Raw genomic sequence first — 22,206 nt, 5'->3', positions numbered from 1 at the left:
GCCACTAAGTCTTGGGACAATTTGTTAGGGCAATTGTTAACTAATGCCACGTTTGGGTCATCACAGGACAGGGAGGCTGAACTGGTGACCGGCTCAGGGTGGGTCCCTGGAGCCACAGACACAGTCACCAGGGGGGCTGGCAGGGAGAGGGAACCTGTGGGGTGAGTGTCTCCATTCTTCTCTCAGACACACCTGCTGAGAGCCTGCTTCCCATTAGGACTGGGGTTGGGTCCTACATGAGTGTCACAGGCCCCCCGGGATGCTGTGCATCTAGGCCCAGGTGGTGGTGGTGGTGGTGGTGTGGACCACGGCCATGGCCTCTTGGCCAGCAGGACTGTGGTCTGTCTCACACCCGGCCCCGAGCAGAGATGTGACTGGATGCAGGGCCAGTGACAGCGGGCCATGATCAGGGGACTTTCCCACAATGGGATTCTGGTCCTCAGCCAGACCTCCTTGAATTCTCAGAAATGGGCCAATGGACTGAACCATGGGAAAGTGGTTGAGTGAGTTCAACTCTGTTTTCATGTCAACTTGCTGGCAGACACTACTGAAGAATATTTTTCCAGTGAGGTGCTTATGAAAAACATTTCTGAGTACCATAAAATCAATTGAGTTTATAAGAGAAAGCTATTGTTCCAGGAAACCTCACTAGAAAATCAGAACAGAGACACAAGAAATAAGCAAAAGCAAGAAAAGCCAGACGAACAAAGGACTCTTTCAGCCCCGACTTTGCAGCGGGTTTGTGCCAGCCCGGGCCGCGCAGGGACCCGCTCCTGGCGCACGTGGACTGCACGGTTTGGGTGGCCTGCACCAACCCCGCTCCCTCTCACTCCAACGGCTGTTTCTGGTGACGTGTCACTGGGAGGTAAGATCATAATGTGATGGGAGCGGGGTCTTCCAGAAATGATGAGTGAAGGGGAGCCCAGCTCCCGGCAGCCTCTTTGCCAACAGCCTCCTTCTGCCACGACAGCTGGACCCCCGGTGTTGCTTGCTGGGAACGAACTCCTGGTCAGAGACGTCCTGGGGAAGTTGTCCGCTCAGGGACCGAGGCAGGAGGACCGAGGCGTCGCAGGAGGCAGGTGAGGCCACTCTAATACTCATGTTCCTCAAAACCGTCTCCTTCGTGTCACTTCGCAGGGCACAGGAGCCCGCTGACCGACCAGGCCACCTGCCTCGACCACAGCAAAACAGCCAACGGACCCAGGGAAACAAAGCGCAATGCTTGTTCACCACACTCCTGAGCTGAGCTCTGCAGCATGGTGTGCTGCCGTTTTCATGAAAATTGCACCTTCCTTGGGAGTTCTGAGCACAAAATGTTACCCCTTGATATAAAGTAACGTTTCTTTTTATGAGGCAAAACGTCATTTCTAGAATAAATAAAATGTGGAAAATATGAAATGTGTAAGGCAAGCAAAAGCGCGCCCGTGGTCATGGTCAGGAGTAGACCGTCCAGCTGGGCTGCGGCCCCTCGTGGAGAAGCCAAGCAGCCCGCGGTGGGCCGCACGTCCCAGCGAGAACAGACGGACATCAAGGGGACTGGCTGTGCCCCGTGGACACCTCCCATGTCCTTCTTAAACATGGGATGACACAGCGTCGGGGGCCGTGGCCTATAAATACCACCAGCCTCTAGAAGCAGCCAGGTTTGCGGGAAAGCCGGACAGGGAATGGAAATGTGCAGACGAGCCCAGAACACCTTATCGCACCAGGAAAGTACCGAGCTACCCAGGTTGGCAGGGCCATGTCAGAGGGACGGGGGGAGGAGGCTCTCAGCAGCTCCCAGCAGCTCCCAGTGGGTCTTATTTAAGCCCCAGGAAGGATGATAATGGCTCAAAACACAGGAACCATGTTCAAATCCCAGGGGCAATGTGGAGTCTCAAAACCACAGCCCTTAGTGCCCCCTCTGGAGGGTTCTGAGAATCCACTCACGTGCCCTCGGCCTCTCCTGCCACATAACCGACAGTGCCAGGGTGCGTGGCCCTGAGAAGTGTCCCAGCTCCCAGATGAGCGACAATGACAGAGCTCAGACCACGGCTCCCCGAGCCCGCCTGAGCAGCGGCGTCAGCAGCACAGCGGAGAGGACGCAATGCCTCGCGGACACGCACACCCTCCAGCAGTCCCGCTGCTCGGGCCCCAGATGCAGCTGCCAGGGCATGTGACACACGGGGACGAAGATGCGGGCAAACCAGCTCGGCGGGGGTGCCTTCAGCAAAGCAGGAACGCCGCAAACTCCTCAGGACAAAAGCCCCGTTTCCTCTCCAACGACAAAAAAATCAGAGGATAAAGGGTAGAGCGGACCCGAAAGATGAACCAAGACAAGAGTCCCGCTGCCATCCGGCCTCGCCCACCACGCCCCGGGACAGCCCGTCCTCTCTCCCGGCAGCTGCTGGAGAGCCCCTGCCCCTCAGCGGCCGGTCCCTGGAAGGAGTCCCTGGATGCAGCAGCGGGTCTGGAGAGGCTGGGCTCCGACGTCACCCCCCTGGGAGTCAGACTCCACGGGCTCAGAGGGCAGGGTCGTGGCTGCACCTCCGCAGCCACGCCTGCCCGCCAAGCCTCCCTGCCTCTGACGCCGCTGAGGCTCCGTCCGTCACGGGAGGCACCGGAGCCCGAAGAGCGCAGGTGAGTCTGTGGACTGCCGTGCCCAGCGGCCAAGCGCACACCACCTGCCAGGTCGCCCGTGCCACCACGGCCCCAGAAGACGGCAATCCCGGGTTGGGAGAGGCGACACCATGGCAACATCAGACCTACAAAAGTGGATCACAGGCGAACACAGGAAAGTGCTTCAGAGGCGCGAGGCCAGGAAGAGGCGCGTGGATTGTCTGCTGCGCCCGCGCCTGGAGGCCCGGCGGCCTGCACGGCTGTCCAGAACCTGCACACGCGAACCAGCTTCTGGGATTCACAGGAAAACACTGAAAAAACACAGGCTTGCTGTTTCTGGGTTTCCTATGAAAACACTGCCTCCCGTGAGTGCCTGCTGTTCTCCATGGAGTGTTTGGCTACAGACGGAGGCAGACATCCCACGCCCCCATGTGCTCTTCTGTCTTGTGGTGGCTGCAAAGAGAAATGTGGGCAAAAAGCACATTTTCAAACCACCAGCTCAATGTGTTTGGGAACTTTTAGTCTGCAGAAAATTTCTCAGCACTCACGATCTTTCAGGGCACTCAGCCTATTCCCCAGGTCACATTCATGGTACGTGAAAACCCCACTAAGAATTAAGGAGAAAACCAGCAACCTTCCCTCAATGTTGTGGGAGACGCTCACCTAAACTGTGAAGGTCAGAAGACTCAAAATGAGACCCCATCTCTTCCAACTGGTGGCCGGCATGGACGGTCAGAGGCTCCTGGTCTTTGAGGGACTTCCATTCTGCCTAGATGACCACCCCTCCCACCCCCATCACAAGACCACCAACAGCCAGCACAGTCGTGGGGGGCAGTGGGGGAGGCGGGGGAGATGGACACCCCATGGACACCTGCACCAGTCTGCTCCCACACCCCAGGCTTCGAGCCTGCTGCCCCAGGGGGCCAGGACCCCAGAGAATCTGAACCTGTCACAGCATACTAGGTAGTCTGGAGAGCACAGCCTCTGGTGACTTCATGTCTAGTGTTCTCCTGTACCAGCACATCCCACAGCAAAGATATCAGATAGCTTCTTGCCCCGGGTAGCAGTAAGGCCCTGCCGGGAGAGGAGGATCTGAGCTGTGCCAATTGGCTCAGATGAGGGTCCCCTGGACGCAGCACCAGCCTTGACAGTCATCCGAGAAGAAAGGTGAGTGTAATGCTGAGCTTTCCTTGGACTGCGGAGCAGAGCTATCCATTCATGTTACCCAGGCTCCAGGAATAATGTCACACACAGGAGCCCCTTTCACATACCATGAAACAGAACAAGTCCTCAAAGGGTTCTCAGATATGGTGGCTAAGTCTTTTGGGGAGTTGGAATAGAAAGATCACACAAACCCTGGGATAGTGTTTGGGTTTGGGCAGTTGGGAGCTTCTGGCATCTCATGAGGAAGCAGCTGGCCCCCACAGGCCTGCAGACACCTTCCCTCCCAGGGAAGACAGCAGGTTGTCAAGATGCCAGGCTGTGAGGCTGCGTCTCTGGAGGAGCAGGTGTGCATGTTTGAGGCAAGAACCCCAAACCTCGAACAAGGCCCAGCCCACCTGCCATGGTTCTGGGTGTGCACACTATGTGCCCAGGAAACCCACCGCTCACGCACATGCCCATGCCAGCAGTGTGTACTGGGTGGGCTAGATGACAGCCGCCATGGAAGTCTGCGGGATGCGAAGACCACCAGGGTTTGGGGAAAGGCCAGGAAGGAAGTGCATAGAGAAGGAGACATCATTTCCAGAAGGTCTGACATTATAACCATTTAACCTTAGAAAAGATGAAGAAATGTGCTTAGAAGAACCTAACGATGTACTATGTTCGGTCACTTTTACAAATGTTTTGTTCTGCTCCTAGATTCCCACCACCACTCCTCCATGAAGTCTAATGTACAGAAAACTGCAGGCAGGGACGCCTGGGTGGCTCGGCGGTTGAATGTCTGCCTTTAGCTCGGGTCATGATCCCAGGGTCCTGGGATTGAGTCCCAGATTGGGCTCCCCGCAGGGAGCCTGTTTCTTCCTCTGCCTATGTGTGCTTCTCTCTGTGTGCTTTTTGTGAATAAATAAAATCTTAAAACACACACACACACACACAGGCAGTGTGAGTGATAGTGGGAGATGTGCCACCAAGCCACAACTCGTCTCCCAGCAAACCGTCCTCCTGCCCGGGCCCCGACTTACTTGTGCTCCCCAGGGCATGGCCAGACTCCTGTACTGTCTCTGCTCCCTCCCTGTCCAGGCCCCCACCCGTAGGCAACTGCAAAGCCCACCAAGGACCTGGCTCATCCCTTCACCCATCAGCTCCATCTGCTGTGCCCAAGACCAAGCACCTGCCATTCCCTGGTGCAGGCCAAGCTGCCATCAACTAATGAGCAAGTGGACAGCAGCTTGAACACACACGAGTCCTCTCTCCTACCAGAGACCAAAGACTATGGTGGTCTAGGCAGGCAGCTGTGCCAAGCTCAAGACACGGATTCTGAAACCCGAGTGACAAATTCTTACCCCTTCCCAGCAAAGGTTGGGGGGACAGAAGTAGAATCAGAGGGCAGTTTCCTCTTAAATCAATCATATGGAAGCCACAGGCACCATCCTCCCGCAGCCCAGTGGCGGAAGCTTTGTTCATGGTCCATGTGTAGCTGAAGGGAGGCTGGCAGTGTGATAGCGGTGGCCTGTCACTGGGAGGGTGAGGCGACAATGGCAGACCTGCCCCTGCTGCCCCGCTGGAGTCAGCTTCTGCCTCCGACGTCAGCAGGGATGCCAGGCAGCCATCTACTAGTGCATTGTGGGTAATGCAAACATTCCCAATGCCACGGACATGTGACAGGAGTAACACATTCACAGGGCAGAGCCCGTTGTTTTATAAGGATAGGCTTTCATTATTGAATAGGAGCTATCGTCAAAGAACGTAAGACTCTGTTTCAAATCTATCCCATAAAGTTAATATTTTAATCATTAAATAAGTACAAATAGTAATTATTATTTAAATATATTAATTAATTCTTAAAATTAGACAAAATACACCATACATATTTTGATGAGTGATGCATATTATTTAATGAATAACAATGGACAAAGTGTCTACCTCTGCAGAGGAAAAAGAAAAAATGCTGATCCCTACCTCACACCTTATGATAAACAAACAAACTTCAAAAGGGGCCTGGATGGGAAGATTGAAACTGAAAGACAAAGGAGTGATGGGAACACAGCCATAAATCATACACAGAGACGTAAATGACTGTGTCAAAACAATTTACTTCCATTTAGTCAAAAGTACATTTGATAATATCAAATATCATTATTTGACACTGATTATTAAAATTAGATAAAATAATAACACATGTTACTGAATATTACTATTTACTATTAATATTATAATATTAAATATTCTTATCTCCCTAAACTACAAGAAACAGGTTTTGATTTTTTTGGGCCACACTAGAACATCTCTGGTTCTCTGGTTTTGGACTGCTACCTTAAAACTTCAACATGCAATTGCATCATTATTTTTCTGTATGTTCTACAGACCTGTCACATCAGTGCTCCCTCCACCACAGTCCTGGTGATCCATGTAACCGGTGGTCAGTGCAGTAGCTGGCAAGTCCCCAGACACCCTTGTCCAAGCAGCCAGTGGCTACAGCATGAGGACACCTAGGCAGTCCTACAGAGAGCCTACAGGGCAGAGAAGTAGGGCCAGTGGCTGCTAGAAATGTTCACAAATAGGAAGTATTCATGTGGAAGTTAAGAAACATTCTTGAAAACACTATTTTCTCCTGCCCCCGCAGCAATGACACATCACCTTCCACTTCAGCCTTTAGTGGCACTGTGTATTTTGCTCATACACTGTATTTTCCCTTTAAGACAGTATTTCTTTCGAGTTGCTTTCTCTGTGTTGAAAATTATATCGTGGGGATACCTGGGTGGCTCAGTAGTTTGGCACCTGCCTTTGGCCCAGGGCATGACCCTGGAGTCCCAGGATCAAGTCCCACATCAGGCTTCCTGCAGGGAGCCTGCTTCTCCTCTCTGTGTCTCTGCTTCTCTCTCTCTCTCTCTCTCTCTCTCTCTCTCTCTCTCTCATGAATAAATAAATAAAATCTTTAAAAAAAAGAAAATTATATCGTAATGTATAATTACATAGTGACATACAGTCATAATTTATGATCATATAATGTACAGCAGAATCACACGATCATACATAATATCATGAATAACTGTAGGAGCCAGATAGGACAGGTTGTGCTGCTATAACAAACAATCCCAACATCCAGTGGCTTGAACCATGGCTGATTCTCACTCTCACAATGGGTCCGCCTCGGGCAGCAGGCTGTCTCATCCATGGATCCCGGCTGAGCCCGTCATCTCGGGTGCTGCCCTCTGCCACAGCAGGTGGAAGGGGACAGGGTGACGTGCCAGCCAGAGACAGTCACAAGGTCCAGCACCTCCCTGGCAGCAGGCAAAGGAGCTTGTGTGCAGCATAAAGACACCCCCCCCCCCCCAGTGCTGGCCACGAGCAAGGACTCATTGCAACCCTTGACCAGAGGCAAAATGGAGCAGGCTGTGAACCAGAAATATCAGAGCAATCACGCTGGGAAGAGTCCCCCGTGCCTCCTATGACTGTACGAGCCTTTGGTAAAACCTTGGGAGAGCCAAAGTTCAGAGAATGTGGTCACCACGGGGCTGCCGCTGCTCAGCCAGTTCATCAGAATAAACCCCAGGGAGGTCTGCAAAAGGGCCCAATGTTCTGGAGGCCGGCAAAAGTGCAGCCAGCCAGATGGAAAGACCACACAGTGAGAGCAGGTCATAGGCCCCCAGAAGTTAGGGCTGGAAACAGTATAGCGTGCTGAGTCTACGGAAACGTGGTGGCGCAGATACCCAAGGCGGGTATTCAGTGGCGCCTATAGTTTGCTCCTTCAGTGATGCCTTCACTCGTGCTGTTGACTGTCCCATCTGCCCCTCTCTGAGGACAGTATGCTCCAGCAGGGCTGATGGGTTTCTTCCCTCCGTGTGCTGGCACACCCCAAAAACTGCCGCAGGGGGCTGGGACATGGGAGATGCTCCATCAGGGCCCCTACACGAACAGTTGTGGCCTTCCAGGTGCAAGAGCCCTCCCAACGGCGCCTCCATACTCTGCTGTTCTTCTATGAAGAACGCCGTGCACACGTCCTCATCAACTCCACACTCACCAAGCCCCTACTGTGTGTTTACCGTGCACCTACTACGTACAAAACAACCTGCCTGAAGCATTCATTCTAGTGCAGGAGGGGAGGGAATAAGGACAAAGAAATGAAGTAATGATACAATGTGCCCGATGGTGATAAAATACAGGAGGGAGACAGGAGAGGACTGGCTCTCACGTACTCCCCTCAGCTGCCCCGGGGCCGGGGTGACTGAGAGGCCTCGTGCAGTTAGGGATGAGGGTGCCATGTGATCCTTCCTGATGGACACACGGGAGGTGCTCTTGGTCTGGGGGCAGGGGTTCTCCCTTCTGTGGACCTGACAGTGCTGATGAGGCAGTGGGGGGTGGGTGGGGGTCAATCTGAAGAAATAAATCCAGGCGAACATGCAGCTGCCCAGGCTCCTGTGCTGTGGGTTGAATGCAAACATTGCAGCTTCAACCCCAATACCCCAGAGTGTGCCCTCATTTGGAAACAGGGTCATCACAGGAGTAACTGGGTGAGGATGTGCTGGAGAGAGTGAGCCCTAACCCCAGACAACCGTGTGCCTCTTAGAGGGGGGACCAATACACACACACGGAGATAGCGCCAGGCGAGCACGATGGGTCCAGACCCCAGGTGGCCAGCAGCCACCCAAGGCCAGAGCGAGGCTGGAGTGGGGCCTGCCTCATGCCTCCAGGGCACCAGCCCTGCCAAGAGCTTGGTCTTGGGCGTCTCCCCACCAGACCCCAGAGAGACACCCACTTTGTGGCACTTTGTGATGCAGCCCAGGAACACGGACACACCTCCTCCACTTTGGTCTCCAAGCCCCGCTTGTTGGCAGTCAGCCCCGCGGAGGAGAAGGTGCCGTGTCCCGCTGAGCATCAGGGATCACAGTTCCTTACAGGAGCTTTTGTGTCACGGGCAATAAGAGCGTCTCTTTCTGCCATATTTAAGCAGAAAATGAAAAGGTTGCTAAATGTAGAAGTAATTTTGACTGAGTCATTGATCTGGATACTTTTAAAGTAAAACAGTAAGTATTTCTGTCACACTTTGAAGTCGAGTTCTGTGGTCCCCTCTCCTCCCCGAGGGTTATTTTATAGCCATTAAGAATGTGTTCCTTTTATCTGGGGCCTTCAATTAATTGAATTTCAAAAATACTCTGAAATGGTTTTTTTTATATAAAAATCAGCTAAGTCCTGGAGGACATTCCTGTATGATTTACCGCCACAATAATTAAAAGTCGGTGCTTTACACCGGTCACCGCTGGAGCACCGCCAGCTGCACGGGGGTTTACGGCACCATCTGTAAGGCCCCCAGGGTCGGGAGGACACTGCTCAGGGTGGCAGCATGCTCTCCCGAATCCCCTTCAAGGGGACACAGTAGCATTCGCAAGGCAGCGAAAGGCACGGCAATTCGGCGCCTCACTTACAGACCAGCCAACGTGGGCACAGGGTCCCCACGTTCGCGGGTTCCATGTGAGGGCACTGCGGTCACAGCCCACACACACCTCCGACCCCTGGCCAGGGGTGGAGAGGTCATCATGCCAAATCTCGGAGGGCAGCTCAGGCCGAGAGCAGCACCTGGGAGGGCAGGGGGGTCACAGTGCACTCGGCTCATGAGGGACCAGGACAGCCGCCAACCCCGCTGCACCTGCACCCACACCTCTGCCTCTCTTCTCTACTAATGGCTCTCGTCAACGTCCACATGTGACCGTAGCATTTGTGTGTGACTTCTAGGGAGCAGTGCACGTGAATGAGGCAGTCCAGAAGCATACCCCACTCCTTTCCTGCTGCGAACTCTGGCAGGATGCCCCGTGAGGCTCCGTTGGGGGGCCCCCCACCTGCTGTTAAGTGTTTCTGAAGTCCCTGACCCAAGGATGAGCTCCTGCCCCTGGAGCCCTCAACCCTCCTTTTTCCATTCTCTAGACCCTCCTTCCTGCCCCTCTGTTGGGACCTTCACGTGCAAACTCCAGGCCATGACGTCCACCACTACTGGCTCTACGATGTGAAGTTCCATCCTCGGGTTTGGATCCATTCCCTAGCCCGGCGTTGGTGATTCCAGCCTGCAGTGGGCAAATGTCTCAAGTTTAACCATACAGACTACAGACATTGTTTGAATGAACAGCCTCTCACTTTTAAGAGAAGAAACCTCCCTGCAGTGTGCAGGTATGTTTCAGCATTACAAACAGGACATGGCATTTCTGACACAAGGAAAAAAAAACCCTTCCCAACTCCTGCACCCCTGGCCTCCTTCCAAGCTCATGAGGGGCGGGGTGAGCAGGAGAGGAAAACGTGACACAGGAGGCACGGCCGTCAGTCCACACGAGATCACTCTGAGCTGCAACCACTTGCACCTCTGATCGACGGCCAGGGTCACATTGCTGTCCTGAACCCAGGCACCCCTCGGCTCTGAAAAAGAAGTCACTCTGATTTTCTGCTTTAGATATTTTTGTTGGACCCCCACCCCCTCTTCCTGCAGCCCCAGGTGAGGAACAGGTCTCATTCAAAGATGAGAGATACGGCTGGCTCTCCCCTCAACACTCTTAGACCTGGGCCCCAGACACTGCTTTGCTGCGAAGTCAGGCCAAGGAGGCCCAAAAGGCCAGGTCTTTCCAAAGACAAGGGCATCTGTGGGACATGGCACCCAGTGGTACCAAGAGGTCCTTCTGGGGCCTTGCTCTCAGGGGCCCCCGGACCTCAGCAGGAGCCTCTGGGCCCTCCTGGGTCCCCAGGAAGGTGGGACAGGCTGTGGATCCCCCACCGATGGCAGGCAGCAGGCAGCAATTGGGCCAGCACAGCCTTCTCCACCACCAGATGCCTCTGCATGTTGCTGCAACGTCCAGGCAAGGGGGGGATGCAGCAGCAGGGCCAAGCCCTGGGGGCACGGAGACTTCTGTTTCAGATTGCATAGGGCAGCTCTGCCAGCAGCAAAAACAAAAGCCGGATTGAGAGACAATGGATCCGTAAGGGAAGCAAGCCCTGACCAAAGGTGGGGCGCAGTGGTGGGCACAGCTGGCAGCCTCGTCACTGTGCAGGGTGCGCGCCAGGGCTCGCCCTCAGCCAGCCCCCGGAGCCGTGTGGTCCCTCAGAGGTGGCCACAGCTGCAGACTGGCTTTCTGGATTGATCACTCACCCTGATGCCAAAGAGGGATGCTCCCTGCTAGGCCCTCTGGCCAGGACCTGGGGCATTTCCTCAGAGCACCTACCCAGGAGGCTCCCTGAGGGCGGCAGTGGAGCCAGGGGCCGAGGAGCAGAGGATGGCCACCGAGGCTTCTGGTCGGTTGGCCAAGGACCTGGGCAAGGTCAGGCCTGGCAGTGGCCAAATGATACGACACTGATGACAGGCTCTCAGGGAGTGCAGTGAAAGGAGAAGCTGCCTCCCAGGGAAGGGCAGTGGATCCCCTACCTTCCAGGGTAGTGCTGTCTCCAGGGCACGCATGCTGCCGTCCGGGCTCTGGGCCCCCGGAGGACGCAGCACCTCTTGGGCAGCCAGTCGCCCTCCGCTCCTCTTGGGCCTTGATGCTTCTCACCCGTGTGCTGCCGCTGCTGTTGTTAAAAGGCCCTGGTGAATGCAGAACCAGTCTATCTCTGAATCGAGGCTGTAGACACAAACATGCCTTGCTTATCTGCAGCTATGAAAAGAATCCGAGTCCCAGGTGAGCCCAGCAGGGAGGGATTGGCATGCTTGTCCCTGTCGGCCCCAGGGCCCTGCCAAGACCTTCCTGTGGCCCGGAGAGGGAGGAGGACACTGAGGGCAGGGCAGGGACAGAGGGCAGCCTCCTCCCCACACGGCCCATTGGGTCCCTCTTCCACTTCCTTCTGGCTGCCCCGAGAATGTTTCCCGACCTCCCTACGCAGAGGGCACCCCTCCCACATCCCCCTCCATTCAACCCAGGTACATGGAAGGGCACATGGATGTTGCACATCTGAATGGAGCCTGTAGGCCCATAGCCACAGGAAGCCCACCTTCATGTTTTCAGAGCAACCCCAGGACCAGAGCTGTGTCCTTCCCAGAGACCAGCAGAAGCTCTGGACTCAGCTCAGGGCCAGGAAGCCGGGGACTGCTGGCTCTCCTCTTTCCGCTCTGCAGAGGAAACGGAAGTGTGCCAGAGGACTGGAGACAAACACCAACCCCCTACCCCCTCACCACCCCTGCGCTGCTGGGGCAGCAGGAACATGTGCAGGCCTTCCCGCTGCTACAGAGAGCTTTCAAGAAAAAGAAGGGGGAGTGGATGGTAATAACTTTTTTAGACATTATCCAATCAACACATCTCCAATGTCACTACAAGGCCACAGGCTGTGAAGAGAACTTCATGGTTCTGAACGGATGGGGGAGGGGGTCAGGGCCAGAAGCGCCCCCCTGAGGGACCTGGGGCCTGCCTACCCAGGATGACTTCCATCCTGGACTCAGGATGCAGAAGCCACAGGCTATTCAGGGGGAGGTGTGTCCCCAGGCCAGAGGCCCAGCCCAGGAGCGCTCTGGACTGCCCTGAGAAAGCTCCCAGGTCAGGCCCCCACCAGGGGAAGGCCACAGGCCTGCTGGCCCCCAAGCACTTTCGGTTACCCGGGAACACCCACCTCCAGCCACCCAAGCCCTAGCACCCTCACCAAGTCAACCGCTGCTGCCCAAGCAGCTGGAGCGGGCAGGGGCCGGTGTGGACGGCAGCCAGTGAAGCAGCCTCCCTTAGGGTGAAGGGGCCATACAGGGGGCGGGCAGCGCAGGCCAGAGAGCCGAGGGCGGGAGCCTGGCGGCCTAGCCTCCTGCCCAGCCGCCCCTCAGCCAGCTGTCCCGAGCGGGGTCCCCACGGCCAGGGGGGACTCCGGAGACCTGGGGCCGGCGGCTCCCTCTGGCCCAAGCCGCCAGGGTTCGGCCGGATGAGGGCTGCGAGCCTCCCGCGGCCTTGCGGCTGGGCTGCCTCCCTGCGCAGGGCGCCCCCCCCCCCAGGGCGCCCCTCGGCGCGGCTCAGGCCCCCACGCACCCCGCGCGCGGGCCGGGCGGAGGGAAAGTTGGCGAGCGCGGCGCCCGCGGGGGAAAGCGTTAATGGGCGGCCGGGTGGGAGCAGCGCGCTCGCTCGCCCACGTCACGCCGGTGCGGGCTCGGCTGACGACCGCGGCGCCTGGGGACGCCGGCGCGCTCCGCTCGCCAGGTGCTCCGCCTGGAAATGTCTCCATTAGTTGTCGCCGGCTCCCCGCCCGAGCGCGCGCGCCGAGCGGCCGCGCAGAGCCCTCGCGGGCGGCCGGTAGTGGCCGGGCGCCACCGCAGGTAGGCGAGGTCCCCGCGCCCGCCCCCGCCCCGGGGCTCCGAGACCCCTCCCCCCTCCCGGGGAGGCGGAGGCTCGGCGCGGCCGCCGAGGGGCGCGGGCGGCGGCGACTGCGGCGACTCCCCGGTGCGTCCCGGGCTGCGCGCTGCTCCCCGCGGCCCCGGCGCCCCAGCGGCGCGGGCGGGCGCGTCCCCAGCGCAGGTAGGGAGTGGGCTCGGCCGCACAAACTTTGCCAGGATCGCTCCGCGCCGGAGGGCACAAAGTTTGCTGCCAGCCGCTGGGGTCTCCCGAGGCCGGGGCGTTCGCCGCAAGTTGCGGAGACGGGGTGTGGGGGCGGCGCGGGGCGCGGGGGCCGACGCGGGGCAGCCGGGCCTGATCCCGGACGCCCCGGCTGCGCGCCTTTCCCGCTCCGGCAGCGCCCTGCGGGCGAGCGGCGGGGGCGCAGCGGGAGAGCTGGAGCGAGCCGACCTGGGATGGAGGCGTTTCGGGAGCAGGATTCACCGCGCTGGCCTGCAGCTCGCCCGCCTGACTTCGCGGAGACCCGGAGGACCGGCCCCGAAGGAGTGACCTGCCGACCTCGGGCTGGCTGGCGAGCGGCGCGCCGCGGATATCCAGAGCGCCTTTGGGCCCCACACCCCGCCCCGGGTGTCCGCGAGCGGTGGGCGGGCACAGGCGCCCCGAGGGCTGGCCCCATGCCTCGGCGGCGGCGGCGGCGGCGGCGGAGGCCCTAGCCTGGCCTGCGCGCTCTAGCCTCCGCCCTCTGCCTGGGGTCAACTTGGCTGGGCTGGAGAGAGCCCCTGGCGGCTCTTGGTGCGGAGAACCAGGTGGCCCCGGGGGTCGACTGGGGGAACCGGCCTGGCCCCAGCCGGTCTCCGGGGCGGGGGAAGAATGTCAGGGCGCGGCCTGTCTCCCAGAGGCCTCTCCTCGGCCTACAGCACCTTTGGGCAAAAAGGGCGACCCACAGGCCTCTCACATTCGGCGCTAACCATCCTCAGCCCCCTGGCCCTGGGCTCCTTTAGTACAACAGGCCAGTGGGGGCACCTAACGGAAGCTGAGCTGCTGCCCTGTCCGTGGGAAGCCTCTCCTGGGTGTATTTAGAACCGAGGGTCCCTCGAGGGATGTGGGTTCAGTACGCCCGTGTATGCAGGCGCATTGAGCTGGTGATACCGGAGATGCTGACACTCCTGCTGTATCCTCTCTTGGAGGGAAACCCGGTGCTCAGCTCAAGGCTCAGCCTTTCAGGAAAGGGCACTCGAATATTATTCTGGTGTCTTCTACAGGGCCAAGATAACCCAGAAAGTATCCCGGTTCCAGGAGGCCTGCCTCAGCCAGGGCGCAGGCTGTCAGCGAGATTTCCCGGGTGTGCTCCAGATTGGAGACAGGCCTGACTAACCCCGAATCCGGGATTAGATAGCAGGGCCTGGGTGAGCGGTGGCAAGGTCGCTAGGCTCCTCCGGCAGCAGAGCCTCCCCAAGCAGGGTAGCCATACAGGCCGCCCTGTCGCAGGCCTGGGGCGGCACGAAGCGGAGGATCAGTGTGCAATGGCCTTGGGAAGTCTCCGGTGAGCTTGATTTCTGGATTAGAAGGAAAGGTTCCCCGGGAGAACCGGGCTAGGCGGGTGGGGACTGAGAGCGTCTATTGAGGCACTCAGGCTGAAAAGGAAAACCTGGCAGTGATGGTCAAAAGAAGCCCCTGACACCCCTCCCCCAGGGGCCCCCACAGCCGGGCTGTGCCCGAAGGTGGGCACCTCTGCTCAGAAGATAAACGATGATGTGTGTGTTCAGGGGGCGCCGTTCCCCTCCAGCTGTGGCCCGGGTAAGGAACCGGCCTGGGCGCGCTGCTCTGCGAACTAGAGCCTCGGGCCCTGGGACCTGGGCGCTGGCTGTCGTCCCCCGCGGGCCCGGGTGCTCACAGTCGCCTGGGGGTTGGGCCCTGGGAAGTTGGCGAGGAAAAGGTGCTGAATGCACCTTCTATCCTGATTACTGCTCCTTGGGCCCTGGGCCACCCTGGGCTCCTGCCCCTCCCTCGCCCGGGCCTCATTACCGGGAGAGAGCGAGCTGTTTGTAAACAATAAATAATGGAAAGTAGGAGGATGTTCAGAAAAGCCTCAGCAGAAGCGGGAAAGCTGGAAGGAGTTGGGAGGAGGGGGTGGGGGAGGGGCGGAGCAGAGGAGGAAGAAGGAGAGAGATGGAGAGATTCATTTCTGCCCAGAAGCCCCGGTGGCTAGTTTCTTATTATTTACAGGAGGTGATATTAGCAATTCAGGTGAGAAAGAAATAAACACGGCTGCCACGAGATCAATACAGAATTCAGAAACAATTATTAATGTCATTTGACTCGTGTTCTTTATATATCTCTCCCGGCTACAGACGCTTAAACTGTCTGAATAATTTGCATGGAGCGGCTATTCATTATTTCCGATGATTTTCCTTCGCAAGCAGCTCGGACGTGGCCGGCTGTGGTTCAACGCGATCGGAGAGCTCGTATTTTCATCTGTAAATTAAAGCAATTACGCAGCAGATATCTTATGATGCGTACTGTGGTCTCCAGATAGTCATCAATCACCTTCAACCGAGCTGTCAGAGCGGGCAGATTTCGTTTCTGGGAGGCAGGTTTGCAGCTGGGGAGAGGGCGAGAACGTCATCATTAATTAGAGGGTGACCCTGGGGCGATTCACAGGTCTGAACCCAGGAATCTTTCCGAGCAAGTCTGCACAGCGCCGCCGCGCACAGTTCCCCTCCCGGCCGCGCGGGAGGCCGAGCGGGGCGAGCGCGCGGCAGGGGCGAGCCCGGGTCCCCGCAGGGCGGCGGCACAAAAGGCGGAGAGCGAGTTCGGGGTGCCCAGGCGCCCCTCCGCCGCCTGCGCGCTCGCCTCCGTTGGGGCTTCGGGCAAGGTCCCAGGACCCGGCCTGAATGGGGAAGTCCCGGGGTGGGCACTCGGCCGTCTCCCCAGACTGCTCCGTGCGCCCCGGGCGCTGAGCTCTGGACACGGGCGGGGAAGGGCGTCCCTGCGCTCCCTCCCCGGCACCTAACCCTGAGGCTCGCCCGGAGCAGCCAGCGGAGCGGGAGGGGCCCCGGAGCGGAGGCGGGAAACCTGCTCTCCGGAGCGCGCGGGGGACGTCTGGCAGTCCCGGGTTTAGCCGCGAGGGGCAGGGGAGGCTGAGGGCGGGCGGCCCGCCGGAGGGGGTGGAAGAGGAAAGGGAGGGTCGCTCGCCGCGCAGGAACGCGCGGGACCGGAGGTGGGACGGAGGAGGGGGCGTTCCCCGGGGACGCGGTGGCGGAGAGTCGCCAAGCCCCGCCGCACTTGGGCCACCGAGCCCCGGAGTGGATGGCTCCGGGAAGGGCCTCGGGACCCACACACCCGAGGGCCTCCTGACCTCCGGACGCGGACGCTTGCAGCCGCTTTGGGTTCTGGAGCTCCGGCCCGGAGCTGGGTTCGAACCGGCGGGCGGCGGCGCGGCCACCGAGCTAAACAATAGTGCGAGCGGCGCGCCGGCCGCGGAGCTGCCTCCCGGCCCCCGGGGCGGCGCGCGGGGGCCGGGCGGAGGCCGGGCGGTGGCCGCCTGCGCAGCACAGCGCCGGGCTAATTTTAACTGTTGATTACATCTTCACGGAGACTCGCTCGTGTGTCCCTTCACATGTCTCATTTGTAATTGAGACTAATGATTACAGTGGGGCGGGAAGGAGCAGGTGCTCATTAATTAATCTCTAATTAAAAGTGCTTCCCGTTCTCGGTGACGAAGGAGAAGCGGCCTTCGCCGGGCGGTGGTGACTCCACGGATGGGGTTCGCCGGTTAGCGCCGTTGCCCCTGCGCCCCGCGCGGCTCCCGGCCCGGCCCGGTGCCCCGCGTGGGCTGACGTCAGCGCCCCCGCCGCTTGAGGCCACGCACATCTGACTTGACGGGTTCGCGCAACTCGGTTTTTTTTTCCTTTTTTGCAAAATATGTATTTGTGTCGCCGCTGCGAGGCCGGTTGGTCCCAGAGCCCCCTCGAGGCTCGGGAATGTGAAGCCAACAGGCTCGCTGCGGCCGCCGCCGCCCACTTTCCTGCCGGGTTAGAAAAGTTTGCGGGGCGCGTGGATGGAGTAACCCGCTCTTCTGCTTCGCCCTCCCAGCGCCTAGGAGCCGGCGGCCCCGGAGCAGCGGCCGCGCCGCGCCGCCCCCCGCGGCGCAGGACCTCGCCGGCCCCGCCCGCCGGCCCCGGCCGCGCCCGCCATGTCCTACCCGCAGTTTGGATACCCGTATTCCTCCGCACCCCAGGTAAGGGGCCTTGCGCGGGTGCGGGGCACGCGGGGGCACGCGGGCGGGCGGGCGGCCACGCGGCGTCGCTCCCCCGGGAGCCGGGCCTGTGCCGCGCGCGCCTCGCACCCAGCCCGGCGGAGCGCAGGGGCGCTGAGACCGCCGGACGTGCGCGGGGACGTGACCCCCCTGTCTGGGGATCAGCCCATTTCTCCCGCTTTGCTTGACCCCCACTCCCACCCCCACCCGCACCCCACCCCGGGTCCGTGGCTTCGCCCCAGAGGAGCCCAGGGACTCAAGACAGACGTGACACAGGAGGGCGTGCGCGGCCTGGGAACCCCCCCAACAGGGACGGACCCCCCGGGGAGGGTGTGCACTCGGGGCCTGGACGGCGGGGCCCCAAGAGGCTGGAGGAAGCAGCCGGGCAGAGCGGGCTCCCGGCGGGAAGGAGCGCGCGCGCCGCAGGCAACGGGGCGCCCTCCTGGGCCTGGGCCGGGAGCAGGGCAGGTGGAGGCCTCGAGCCCCAGCCGCGCGCGCCCGCCCTTCCTCGCCGCCCGTCTCCCCTCCAGTTCCTGATGACCACCAACTCCCTGAGCACGTGCTGCGAGTCGGGTGGCCGCACGCTGGCCGAGTCGGGGCCCGCCGCGTCGGCCCAGGCGCCCGTCTACTGCCCGGTCTACGAGAGCCGGCTGCTGGCCACCGCGCGCCACGAGCTCAACTCTGCCGCGGCGCTGGGCGTGTATGGGGGCCCCTACGCGGGCTCGCAGGGCTACGGCAACTACGTGACCTACGGCTCCGAGGCCTCCGCCTTCTACTCGCTGGTAAGGGGAGGGGGATGATCTGAGACCTTCCCGCCACGCCACGCCCCTGCCCCGGATTCGCCAAGCCCACTCCCTGAACTCTGGAGTCAGGGGCGCCGGTGCCCTGGACCCCAGGTTGCAGGGGTGGGAGAAGCACCCCTTCGCTGCTGCTTCACCTGTACACCTCCTCACCTGTACACCTCCTCGCCTGGCTGCTCAGAACCCCGCCAGGCCCCCGGGCGGGGAACCCCCCAAGCCTGACCACAGCACCATGGCCCAGGGCAGCCCCTGCTCCCCATCTCCACAACCCCTATCCTCACTCCTCTGGGTCTCTCTCTCCCTCTCCTCCCAACCCCCACCACTCAACCCCTTTCGGACCTCCCCCTTTGCTCCACCTCTCCCTCTCTCCCAGCCGTCCGCTCACCCTCCTCTCCTCTGCTGTCGTCCTAGCCCCCTACCCTCATCTCTGCCCCTTTATTCCTCTAATCTCATTCTCACCCCTCCTCCCCATTCCCCCTACCCCAACGCTCCCTGGGCCCTAGAGAGAGTCGGGAACGGTCGGGGTGGCTGGTGAGGCTGCCCAGGGTCTGTGCCGAGCGTTCAGGAGCAGAGGGATGTGGGGGAGGGGGCGGGGTCGAGCTGGGTCGCCTCCAGGAAGCTTCGACCCCAGGCTCCTGGGATCCTACAGAACGGCTTCGACTCCAAGGATGGGCCTGGATCTGCGCATGCGGGCCTGGCGCCTGCCGCGGCCGCTGCCTACTACCCCTACGAGCCGGCGCTGGGCCAATATCCCTACGACAGGTGAGGGACAGAAGTCCTCGCATGCCCTGCATGGGCCGCAGGGCTCCATCAGCCGTCAGAATCACCCACACACACCAGCCCCACCACCTCCACACCCCCTAGAAAAAGTTGGGAGGTAGGAGGAGGGACATTTTTCTGGTCCAGCTCCCGATGACCTTGGGTTAGTCCAGCCCCACCTCCTAGGCAAGCCGTGCTCCACAGGGGTAAAGTGCATCCCCACCACCTGCACCCCCAGCCCACTGTCTGGACTCCCAAAGCCCTTCCTGTGATGTGGTTTCCCTGAGCAGGCAGGTCTTATTGCCCAGGCTTCGGACACCTGCCCCAACCCAAGATGCGCAGCCCATGTGGGTGTGTGGGAGCCCCATCCACCTTCCCCTGTGGTGAGAACTGGAAGGGGGAGTCCAGTGGGACCCACTCAAAGACAGCATGGCCCACCTTGGGGAGAGGAGGGAACAATTAGGAACTAACTGCAGAAAGTCCACCATAGGCTATCTGGGCATTTTCTTTCTGTGGGCACTAATGACTGCTTCTGCCCATGGGTGTTATACAGTTAGTTGGTCTCACACTTCTACGATGTGCTTTCCTGGTCTGGGGATCAGAAGGGTAGGAGAGACACCTCATAAAGGAACCCAAAGAAGTAGATGTCTAGGTAGTGACAATGACAGAGACCTGGCCAGGCTTTGAGCCCCCACTCCACTCCTGACCACTCTGGCTGGGAAAGAGCCAGGCTCCCTTTAAGTTTAATCAAACATAAGCATCTTCACTTTCTGGGGCCACAGAAAGCAGTGCATGGGCAGTGGCGAAGGGCAGTGCCTGGGTCCCGCCCAGGTCTTAACCCATGATGAGGCCTGAAAGCCTGCATGGGCCTTGCTCTGGCCGCTGGCACCACAAGGGCCTCGGCCGGCGCCCCATTGCCCAGCCTGTCCCCAGGTACGGGACCATGGACAGCGGGACGCGGCGGAAGAATGCCACGCGCGAGACCACCAGCACGCTCAAGGCCTGGTTGCAGGAGCACCGCAAGAACCCCTACCCCACCAAGGGCGAGAAGATCATGCTGGCCATCATCACCAAGATGACCCTCACGCAGGTGTCCACCTGGTTCGCCAATGCGCGCCGGCGCCTCAAGAAAGAGAATAAGATGACATGGCCGCCAAGGAACAAATGTGCAGACGAGAAGCGACCCTATGCAGAGGGCGAGGAGGAAGAAGGGGTGGAGGAGGAAACCAGGGAGGAGCCCCTCAAGAGCACCAAGAATGAAGGTGGGTGGGAGCTTGGCGATGCCAGGGCTGGGCACTGAGGTCAGGACTCCCTGTGCCTTCTTTGGGGTGCTAAGACCTCTAAAGACACTGAATCTGGGGTAGTTAAAGCAAACTGTGAGGGTTTGGGCAGCAAATGAATGAGGTGGCCCGGAGAGGCCCTGAGCCCAGGGGGCCTGCAGTTGGAACTGGGAACAGGCTTCAAGAAGCCCAAAAGGGGCATCTACAACCTGAGACACGCCCACCCTGAATCTGAGGAGGGACTCCCTGAGTCTCCCGTGTACCCTCCTGGGGGATAGGGAGGGAGCATCTGGAGCAGGTGGGAGGTACAAGGAAGGGCTGTGGTGCTTTTCCTAGCTCCAGGGTCTGCCCCATAACCAGGGGCACAGAGCTAGGAAGGACCAGTGGGGTTCTGCTACACACATTTCCTCTCTTCCTGCACTGGCCCCTCCCTCTATCCTGTGCAGAGTCCCTGGGCAAAGAGGAGAAGGATCTAGAGCTCACCGACTTGGAGGACTTCGACCCGCTGGAGGGGGAGCCCCATGAGTGCGAGCTGAAGCCGCCCTTCCAGCCCCTGGAAGGCGGTCTGGAGCGCATCCCTGCGGCGCCCGATGGTCCAACCGCCCCGGGGAAGGAGGCCTCGGGCACCCTGCGGATGCCCCTGGCCGCCGGTGGCGGGACCGCCCTGGACCAGGACATGGAGAGAGCCAGGAGCTGCCTCCGGACCACAGCGGCTGGGCCAGAGCAGCAGCCCGGCGCAGGGGGCGGCTCGCAGGCTTGTGAGGCCAAACTGGGCTTTGCACAGGCTGGGGCCCCGGCGGGCCTGGAGGCCAAGCCGCGCATCTGGTCCCTGGCACACACTGCTACTGCGGCCGCCACTGCCCTGAGCCAGACTGAGTTTCCATCCTGCATGCTCAAGCGTCAAGGCGCGGCCCCTGCGGCCACTTCCTTGGCTCCTGCTTCATCCTCGCCTGCGGCCCCGGCCCCTACTGGTGCCCTGGACAGGCACCAGGACTCCCCGGTAACCAGTCTCAGAAACTGGGTGGATGGGGTCTTTCACGACCCCATTCTCAGGCATAGCACTTTGAACCAGGCCTGGGCCACCGCCAAGGGCGCCCTCCTGGACCCAGGGCCGCTGGGACGCTCGCTGGGGGCAGGTGCCAACGTGTTGACGACACCCTTGGCGCGCACTTTCCCTCCTGCTGCACCCCATGATGCACCGGCCTCAGGTGCAGCCAAGGAGCTGCTGGCCCTCCCGAAGGCTGGAGGCAAGCCCTTCTGCGCCTAGCTGGCCCCTGCCCCTGAGCAGAGGAGGAGGAGCCCATGCTGGGGCTGCAGGCCTGTGGGTCGCAGACTCTTTTTCTACCAAGTTTCCAAAGCAGGACGAGAGCGTGGCAAAGTTCAGGCAGCCAAGCCGGTGTAGAGGGAGGAGCTGAACTCGGCCTCTCCAGGCTACACACCAGCCGCCTGAGCTGTCTTGCCAGGTCCACCGACCCCACCTGGACATGCACTAGTTCAGGCCATTTCCAAACTCCGAGACCCATGGATAGGTCTGCTCACAGAGCAGAAGGGAGCCACCCTAAGCATAAAGTTTACTTCTGAAAGTTTACATGGAGAGGACATTTCCGTTCTGAGGCTTTGTTTTGCTGTCTCCTTTCGGGTTCGAGGCATGCCAGCGTTCCTCCCGGAAGACTCCTCAGCCTGGGGACCTGATCTCATCCTCCGCACATTTGCCAACAGCACTCCACCTCGTTCACACTATTGCACACTCTTAACTCGATAAAATTATGTTTTTTTTAAAAATGTATGTTCACACCAATAATTGCCTGCTTCAGAGGCTAATATAACAAAACCAATAAACCGAGTGATGGTGTTTGCATTGGAACATGAACACGTTTCCAGCCCGGGATTGGAGGTCTCTGCCAGAGGAAAGGCGCTAATCCCCAAGGGAGTGAGCGGGAGCAGGGTCCTTGGCCCAGAGTCCCGCGGAAGTTGCTGCAGAGCCCCAGATGCTCTATAAAGCTGTTTTTCAAAAGAAGAGTTACAGTATATTCCAGGTTCTTGAACACGAGTGGAATTGGATGAGAGGCTGGGGACTGTTA

At 59.7% G+C, this 22,206-nt stretch overlaps 1 protein-coding gene across 6 annotated transcripts; it reads left to right on the top strand.

The window, feature by feature from the left end:
• The first annotated feature begins 13,148 nt into the window (after positions 1-13,148).
• IRX4 (iroquois homeobox 4) lies at positions 13,149-21,968 on the top strand. 6 transcript variants are annotated; one of them, XM_041731958.1, is made up of 9 exons: positions 13,149-13,211; positions 14,291-14,571; positions 15,380-15,622; positions 16,753-16,913; positions 17,124-17,268; positions 17,817-18,068; positions 18,718-18,848; positions 19,779-20,107; positions 20,572-21,968. In XM_041731958.1, exons 5-9 carry the CDS (start codon positions 17,224-17,226, stop codon positions 21,390-21,392), a joined length of 1,578 nt encoding a protein of 525 aa, XP_041587892.1. In that variant the 5' UTR covers positions 13,149-13,211; positions 14,291-14,571; positions 15,380-15,622; positions 16,753-16,913; positions 17,124-17,223; the 3' UTR covers positions 21,393-21,968. The 6 variants fall into 6 exon arrangements, with proteins under 6 accessions (XP_041587892.1, XP_041587894.1, XP_041587891.1 ...); XM_041731957.1 differs by lacking the exon at positions 13,149-13,211 and adding an exon at positions 13,533-13,668; XM_041731960.1 differs by lacking the exon at positions 14,291-14,571 and having other exon boundaries at positions 13,172-13,211; positions 15,452-15,622.
• Positions 21,969-22,206: the final 238 nt, after the last annotated feature.

The sequence above is a fragment of the Vulpes lagopus genome, chromosome 17, assembly GCF_018345385.1.
Source record: "Vulpes lagopus strain Blue_001 chromosome 17, ASM1834538v1, whole genome shotgun sequence".
NCBI lineage: Eukaryota > Metazoa > Chordata > Mammalia > Carnivora > Canidae > Vulpes > Vulpes lagopus.
Note: the sequence above shows the minus strand (reverse complement) of the source record. Positions and strands in the feature narration are given on the sequence as shown.

Coding starts and splice junctions, on each gene's coding strand:
- IRX4 (XM_041731958.1), top strand. CDS start 17,224: ATGTCCTACCCGCAGTTTGGATACCCGTATTCCTCCGCACCCCAG. Junction 18,069..18,717: donor CCTCCGCCTTCTACTCGCTG/GTAAGGGGAGGG, acceptor CTTCGACCCCAG/GCTCCTGGGATCCTACAGAA. Junction 18,849..19,778: donor GGCCAATATCCCTACGACAG/GTGAGGGACAGA, acceptor GCCTGTCCCCAG/GTACGGGACCATGGACAGCG.